General features: G+C 36.3%; 1 protein-coding gene across 1 annotated transcript; it reads left to right on the top strand.

The window, feature by feature from the left end:
• Window positions 1–3273: 3273 nt before the first annotated feature.
• Window positions 3274–5812, top strand: LOC132555761 (NADH dehydrogenase [ubiquinone] iron-sulfur protein 6, mitochondrial-like). The gene is made up of 4 exons (XM_060220125.1): window positions 3274–3423; window positions 4109–4162; window positions 4874–4993; window positions 5599–5812. Exons 1-4 carry the CDS (start codon window positions 3274–3276, stop codon window positions 5737–5739), a joined length of 465 nt encoding a protein of 154 aa, XP_060076108.1. The 3' UTR covers window positions 5740–5812.
• Window positions 5813–8891: the final 3079 nt, after the last annotated feature.

Below are 8891 nucleotides of genomic sequence, written 5' to 3'. Positions count from 1 at the left end.
GATTCAAGTGATTTATTGTTTACTTTCCATCTCTATATACAGTATACCAACATTCCTGTTTTCTAAACCTTTGGATTTTGCATGTCGCATTTGACATGCTATTTTAGGAAATGTTCTAAATATAAGAATTCCCACAATAAGCTTCCATACTTGATAGAAGAACTTACAACTGAGGGTTTAGAAAAGTTCGCGTTTTAACAAGCCAAGTTGTCACTTACTCATGAAGCAATGTTGATCCTGTACTTAAATAAATTATGTAAGATGTTTAACTAATAAAACAAAATATTCATCAAATGAAATATATACTAAATCAAATATCTAATCTAACAAAAGTTGATTAAACAAATTGAATATTCATTTTTTAATTTGATCAAGGACTGGAATACCCCTGTACAAATAAGGGCAACTTGTCTTGCGATAACAGGACACCAATAAGAACCAAGAGTAGCCAACATGTTTTTTTCTGTTATATACGGGGTTACACATTGAAACTGACCTTGAACTTACAGCATAGTCCCGTGGCATACTATGTGAATATAAAACGATCACATACACACTATCATTTAACAGGTTGATCATCATTGATGGCAAGACAGGTACATGGTATGGAATACAAGACACCCAATGTATCTACCAAGACTTTTCAAGACTTTGCATAATTCTGTAAAATGCTCACAAAATAACTAACACGTCTCTTTATTTTCATAAAATTATGTACTTGCTCGTATTTCTGGTAGAATCCCGGTGTACATCAGTCAATCTACCGAATCAAGTGCGACATTGTCAGTGAAACAGAGGTTAAAACGTCTGCAACATTTCAATTATATTAAACATTTGAATTTTATACATACTGTTAGTTGATGTGTAGCCGGATCAGTGCTACACATAGATGTAATGGACTCCATGTCACAGAACAAGAGCAAAAATGAGATAAAACAATGCTGTTGAGTTGTTGTTGTTTTTTCGCGGTTTTTTTTTAAAGATAGGTGGAACACGTTTAAAAGCACGAATTATATTTGTTTTTGTTTACCAACATAATTAGTATGATCTTTCTAGCTCATTCATCAATTGTTACACTGAAAAGTAGGGCACTATATTTGAATAACCATTGACTTATCAATCTTCCTAGTCTTTACTGGTTTCTGAGATGTTTCTATAAGTACTGACTGATTAATGTTCAAGGTCAGTCAGTTCTGTTCCATCCATTTAATTTTACTCTTAAGATATGCTGAAAGACGACGTTTTATCTAGTTTAAAGTGCATACCTCCGACATCTAGAGAGGCAGCATCAGGGCATGTGTTGAGTAAACAGTTACTGAAAGCATGAAACGTAAGGGTCCTAGAATGGATCCCCGTGAAATGCCAATTGATGTGGATTCAAAAGTATACTTTTGAAATTAAAACGCTGTTTTTTGGACAGGGGGAAAAAGTACACCACCTTCCTACTACATTGATCAGTGCCGATTTAGCAGTATGGTTCGTACGGAAGTGAACTGTAACTAAAGAATTTGTTGTCGGAACTTTAAGTATGAAACGTGGGCGTGCTTTTCGGGTGTCTGACTTACAAATGTAAGTACAGTGACCAACCTTGTACATACAAAATTGTGTACGAGTGTGTTGATAACAGTTTCGCCAGCAAGTTTCATTAAGTTTATACAGAGGTTATCAAGACATGTGGCTTTGTCGCCATCTTGTGGTTTTATTTGCTTACAAATAAAAGTCTTATCTACATGAAAAATAACAAACTTGCTTGTCGTGTCATATCTATCAGCTGTGGTAGGCTTTTGTCAAATCTTGATCCACATTCTAACCAATGGAACTGTACTGATTATTGAAATAGTTTGTAACATCTGTCACCTTGGTGAAAATTAGGAAGATTAACCAAAGTGCTTCCCCGTGGTATAGTCAATTTTCATAATCAATATCCGAGAAGTGTCACCCATTTTGATTTTTACCTGATCATTAACAAAATCATAAGGGCAGGACTAAGAACAAAGGTAGACTTAGGCGTGGAACTTGAGAAAGATCTTTCCTGTACTTCTCGACAAATAGCGATAGCAATGGTTCATTATCAAAATTCAAGATGGCCTCTTTTCACTTATTGTATTTTTCTAATCAGTAACAAAATCGTAAGAGCATGACTGAAAGCCGAAAGAAATTTTCACGTGGAATTTGATAAAGATTGCACTTTATTTCTTAAGAAATATCGATAACAAAATGTTAGGGTCGAAATCCAACATGGCCGCCTGTCTGACGAGTCCCAAAATTGAAAGAACACGACTAGGGGACATGGAATTCGTCACATGAAATTTGAGTACGATGTATAAAGAGTACTCGAGAAATAGAAATATCGTGTATGACAATGTTTACCTGCAAATTTCTGTCATTTTATTTTACTGAGATATACTTATAAATATGGTTGGAACTACAACCAGGAAATAAGTATTTTATCGTATGTTTGATATCGATATTTACGCTTTCTTTAAATGGGATCTTGTATTCCAAAGTTTCTGATATTTTCAAAAGATTTATTTTCGCTTAATGATTTGCCAAGACCACAAATATTGTTCAATCTTTCCTGTGATCCTGTGACGCATCTTTCTGGACCTTTCAAGACTTCTATTCAAAGTGAATTTCTTTTCGTTCCCAGAATCCGTTAAATAATGGTTTAGAATGTAACAGAGGTCATTACAAGTTGTGTCCCTTGAATGTCCAGGCGATCGTTAGAATAGAGAGTTTTCTTTAGAACAAGCAGTGTTCATCAGAATTGGAAAGGTTAATTAGAATAGGCATTATTCGTTAAAATAGACAGAATTTAATCAGTCTTCCCTTTAACAGACGATTAAGTCTGTACTTTTGACTGACAGACACAAGTAATCACACCATACACTATGTATCCCCAAGAATGTCTTTCTGTCTTAAATAATTTCCTTTTGCAATTTTTTGCAGGAAACATATTAACGTTGAAATTTTCTTTTGAAAAATATGTCGTCACAAAATAAATCTTCATTAAAGTGTTCTAACAATGATAAACGTGGCAAAGTCTATGTTGGGGAATATCTTATCTGGAGATGTTAGTATGTGAATGATATACTATCTATCCTCCATCGGAACACTGACAGGAAACCTTTTTAATGTAAATATTTAAAGATCTAATTGTTGTTTTAGATTTAAGGAAAATAAACAAATTTGGTCAATTTCTTGCATAATGATTTTTCCGGAAAAGTCGACCGATGTTGGTTCTCCTATTACAATACTCCTTCATTTTCCAAAATGGCTTCCTTAGCAAGGACACCGCGACTTCTGCATGGAATGAAGAAAGCGATTGCTTCACCTGCACAGTTTTCGGTTACCTCTCGAACTCTGAAGGACCACAGAAAAGACCAAGGCCCTAATACAGACGTGATAACACATACAGGACAGGTAAAACGTATTTCATAACTCTATTTATTTAGTCTGCAGCCGTCAATCCACTGGAATCGCACTTTTTAGACCTTTGAAGTATATATTCCTGCTATTTCAGTAGTGTAATAGTAATATTTTCTCCTGTAGAGCGTCCTATTCTTGTGATTATGTTCAGTTTTGCAGGTTGGACAACAGTCCATTAACTATTCCTCAGATGCAAGGCTAGTACCAATCGAGGGGTTGTGTCAAACCAGATATTAAGATAACTGTTAACCATCAGCTGAACAAACTTATTCCTACTCGCTCTGTACTGCACTTGTCGGTGTTTCATTTAGGTCTTGAAACACTGATTAGTGCCTCTAGTACCGGGAAGGTACATGAATCGACCTGGACTCTGCACTATATTTGTTTTAGATAATGGTTTCAAACCGGTTGATTAATAAAATCAAAACAAGAAAAAGATCACCAGACAACAAACAGATTTCTGGATGAGTAATTCTGGAAGCAATACGTGATACACTAGGTTGTACATGAAAAAGCATGTGTGCAATCAAGGACATTAGACTATGGAATATTTCTTTGTCAATACAAATAGTAATAGCAAGCAGAAATTTGTCATTGGTAGGGAACAAGTTGTTGAAATTTGATATTTCAGGGTTACCTTTTTTGTGTAAATGTATTATTTTGTTTATTTTGATTGTAGAACTGGGATCAAGAGGATCACAGAAGAATACGCTTCCATGGAAAAGACAAACTGGTATATCTGTAATTTTGTTTTAGTACTGAATATGATAATACCTCAAAATTTATGGTACCTTGAATTGGGTTTGCAAATTTCTTAAATAAGTTATTTACATACAAGCATATGATGATCAGTTGTATGTATATCTAGTATATACATTATGTGGTAATTGATTGCAGAAAGTTACAAACTTCATTATGGTCAGTTCAAATAACATAACATGTGCCTGTGATAATTTATGATATAATTTAATATTAACACATTAAACAACAGAAAATCTTTTCAAAAATATGATGTTGACATTATTATTATATCAGATATAACTAAAACATTGATGGCTCAAAATATCAATTAGCTAACATCTTGGTTACCCTTAGTTATTGTTTAGCAAGGACAGATGAAATATCACTACACAATTTCACTCTACACAAAACCATGCATTTCTGTAATGTCACTATACACTGACACCAATCTAATGAAAACAGTATAATGTTACTACACTAGGATCATTAATCTACACAAAACAGTAAAACTTCACTTACACAACACTACATAATCATCAAGCCAAATATTAAAATTATAAATGAGTATTCATGTAGTAATATCAAAGAAAAAAGTAGATCTGTCTTGGTGCCTGTAAACTGTATATATTGCATAGATTTAAATTTTTAATTGAAAAGTCTCTGATCAGTTGTCAGGACTGTACAATGGTGTTGTATTTTGTAGGTAAACAAGACCTTTGCCCAGGATTTAGTAGCTGCTGAACCAGTGGTAGTGGTCAATGATAGGCAGGTGATGAGCAATAGTGGTGGTGCTTTAGGCCATCCAAGGGTCTACATTAACCTGGTAAGTGATAACAAGTCACATTATCAGATCTCCCTGCATCAATGTTCTGTTCTTTTAAACAGTTCTTGTTATCACCCTTTCTTGAGAAGTATGGGGAGGATCTTTCTTAAATTTTACAGGTCTGATTTTGAAATTTATCTGAAAATGATAAGGCTATTAGGCAACCATCTTGGATTTTATCATTAATAGATTGTTATTGTTATTTCCATTTCTGGAAAAGTAGGTTTACCTTGGTCCCCAGATCTGCAAAGTTCATTTTGAGACTGATCAGGAGAACAAGATGGCCGACACACAGACATATTGATTTTTGATAGTCATAATTGTGATTGGATGGGTCTTTCTCAATTTCATATGTAGGTTGCCCTAGGTCCCTAGTTGTGCACATATGATTTTGGGACTGATTTGAAAACCAAAATGACAATCTGTGATTCTGACAAGGAAAATTGACAAGGTCCCTTTGTTATCCCTTGTACCTGTAAAGGTTACCTCCCTTTTGAATAGCTATTTTTATCATCCTTTACTTATTTCTCTTTGAAATTCCAAACTTGTTGTTTCAGGAGAGAAATAAGATTGCTGCTAGGTCATGTTCTGTTTGTCTTTTTCAGGATGCTGATAAAGTGTCAGTTTGTGGATACTCTGGGCGGAAGTTTATACAAAAGAAATATTATGATGCTCAGAAGCATGGAGCCAGTATTACTTATGATGATTACATGAAAGAAATCACAGCTCCTGACTTTTGTGGATAGTTTATTATATTTAAACCATTATGATTTTGTAAATGTTGGTGATATTTTGTGAATAAATGAAACACATAACTAATTTTTGTTTGTGTGTTCGATGATGTTCATGACATTTTGATATAATACATGTATGATATATCTAGTTTAAAAACAGAATTTATTGTCAAATGTACAAGTTGATTACTTGTATATAAATCTGCCACTCTGCTGGGTAGACTGATATGTCCCAATATAGTCTCCTAATTGAAACATTTTCTGATAAATGTTGGATCTCCAGTGACATACATACAGACTTACTAGTACCTTGTTATAACAGATATCTCATATTATACTATCAGTTCCGCCAACTTTGTTCCAGATCCAAAGCACCAACAAGAAATGTCTTGGTACAAATATAGTTTGTTGGATTTATATTGACTTTCACAGTTACTTCAAAAGAAACGACAAAAAAAATCCCAAAAATTTAGTAAGTGGGTCCAATTTGAGCGTTGAACGTCAAATCCATGTATTAAGGCGCATGTTGTATCGCGTAAACAAACCCTAGTTATAGGGGTTATCTCCCTTAACCTGTGCACGGGATGTCTACTCTCATTGCAAATGAATACACACGCATTGTACACATAGTACTAAGTATTCTTGAAGATGAGAATGTATCCCTTTCATGTGAAGCGAAGTATCTATTGAAAAGGAACTGATGTTAAGTTTATGTATGTATTGTATTTATGTGGACCGTCAGGCCCTTGGAATAAAATTGATTTGGGGAATAATGAATGGAATTGATGGAGTTGTACCACAGGACCACACAACAATTGACAGGCTTTGAATACACTTGCTTTTCCTGTCAACCTATGGCTCCTACCTTTCTAGTTACAGGTAGGCGGGCAACTCACCACAGTGAATGCCCCTGTCATTGGTTGGACAGGAGTATGGAAAAGTCAACATGAGACCATGCAGAACGATACGACTGTGGTGAAAATTAATGACCTCAGAAACTCAGATACGATAATTGTATTTGAATTAATCATCAATTATTTGTTCTTTCTTGTTATTTTAGCAGCGACTTTACAGATGAATTATGTTAATCATTTTTACGTTTTACTTATTATGCCAATTAAATCATCCTTTTAGAGACAGAAAATTTCGATATAAATAGCTACAAGTGGCCGTGATTACAAATCGCGCCGTAAAATATATGTCCATTGCTCTGTAGCTCTGTACTCTATGTAGCGAAAGGATTGTTTTAGTTAGACGTCAAACATAACCAAAACGATACACTCATATTACCGAGCGTCGTTTTGATGTTTGATAGCTGTTGAATTGACATTACCGCGATTAAGCCTCAAGGAAGACCAATCCTATATAAATTGAGAATGACCAGGGACCAAAAAGCTTTTCGACTTTTTGCCACATAACAAACCTCAAGTCTCGTTTTTCGAAAATTAAGGTCGCTAATTAGCGTGTTTTTTTGTCTATTTGCGTACGACTTGCCGTCGTTTCCGTACTTAAGAATATCACTGTTTCTGATTGGATACCACATGCTCCTCTGTCTCGTGTCGCCATATAGCAGTAAATGATTCAGGAATTGACAAGTTTGACGGAAAACTTTTACACTGCGTTAATCTGAAACTATATTTATTGTCTTGCGTTTAAAAGTTCAATCTTGTACCGAATGCCATCACCACGGACGTAAGATGAGAATCGTGACGAGGGACCCCGGTACGCCCTGTTCGTGATTCCATTAACCTCCGTTAAAATAGATAGGATGAATTAAAATTGATCACTATTTCCTCGAAAAACTGAAAAGCACATGTGATTATTGTACTATTTAGTGTCGAGAAAAAAGTGCCCTAACTCGGAAGCTTATCGGTCGAGAATTCTCCCTTCCCACCATGGTATTTGTCTCGAACAAGATGTCAATAAAAATGAAGTAAAGCATAAGTATAATTAAAGTGTCTTAATACTAGAGTGACAACATTACAATAGAAAAATACATTTACAGCTGTTAATTAGTACCAGACAGTCGGTGCTCCTTGTGAGTATATACAGTCGGTGCTCCTTGTGAGTAGAATAGGTAAACCCTGTTATACAGCCGGTGCTCCTTGTGAGTAGTATAGGTAAACCCTGTTATACCGCCGGTGCTCCTTGTGAGTAGTATAGGTAAACCCTCTGATACAGCCGGTGCTCCTTGTGAGTAGTATAGGTAAACCCTCTGATACAGTCGGTGCTCCTTGTGAGTAGTATAGGTAAACCCTGTTATACAGCCGGTGCTCCTTGTGAGTAGTATAGGTAAACCCTCTGATACAGCCGGTGCTCCTTGTGAGTAGTATAGGTAAACCCTCTGATACAGTCGGTGCTCCTTGTGAGTAGTATAGGTAAACCCTGTTATACAGCCGGTGCTCCTTGTGAGTAGTATAGGTAAACCCTGTTATACAGCCGGTGCTCCTTGTGAGTAGTATAGGTAAACCCTCTGATACAGTCGGTGCTCCTTGTGAGTAGTATAGGTAAACCCTGTTATACAGCCGGTGCTCCTTGTGAGTAGTATAGGTAAACCCTCTGATACAGTCGGTGCTCCTTGTGAGTAGTATAGGTAAACCCTCTGATACAGTCGGTGCTCCTTGTGAGTAGTATAGGTAAACCCTCTGATACAGTCGGTGCTCCTTGTGAGTAGTATAGGTAAACCCTGTTATACAGCCGGTGCTCCTTGTGAGTAGTATAGGTAAACCCTTTATACAGTCGGTGCTCCTTGTGAATAGTATAGGTAAACCCTGTTATACAGCCGGTGCTCCTTGTGAGTAGTATAGGTAAACCCTTTATACAGCCGGTGCTCCTTGTGATACCCTGTTATACAGTCGGTGCTCCTTGAGGTACCCTTTAGTCGAGTAGTATAGCCCTCAGTCTGCTGTGAGTAGTATAGGTAAACCCTCTTATACAGTCGGTGCTCCTTGTGAGTAGTATAGGTAAACCCTGTTATACAGACGGTGCTCCTTGTGAGTAGTATAGGTAAACCCTCTGATACAGTCGGTGCTCCTTGTGAGTAGTATAGGCAAACCCTCTGATACAGTCGGTGCTCCTTGTGAGTAGTATAGGTAAACCCTGTTATACAGTCGGTGCTCCTTGTGAGTAGTATAGGTAAACCCTCTGATACAGCCGGTGCTCCT

Source organism: Ylistrum balloti, unplaced genomic scaffold (genome assembly GCF_031769215.1).
Source record: "Ylistrum balloti isolate Yb309-2 unplaced genomic scaffold, AGI_CSIRO_Ybal_v1 Utg370512, whole genome shotgun sequence".
NCBI classification, from domain to species: domain Eukaryota; kingdom Metazoa; phylum Mollusca; class Bivalvia; order Pectinida; family Pectinidae; genus Ylistrum; species Ylistrum balloti.
Note: the sequence above shows the minus strand (reverse complement) of the source record. Positions and strands in the feature narration are given on the sequence as shown.

Coding starts and splice junctions, on each gene's coding strand:
- LOC132555761 (XM_060220125.1), top strand. CDS start 3,274: ATGGCTTCCTTAGCAAGGACACCGCGACTTCTGCATGGAATGAAGAAA. Junction 4,163..4,873: donor TCCATGGAAAAGACAAACTG/GTATATCTGTAA, acceptor TGTATTTTGTAG/GTAAACAAGACCTTTGCCCA. Junction 4,994..5,598: donor CAAGGGTCTACATTAACCTG/GTAAGTGATAAC, acceptor TGTCTTTTTCAG/GATGCTGATAAAGTGTCAGT.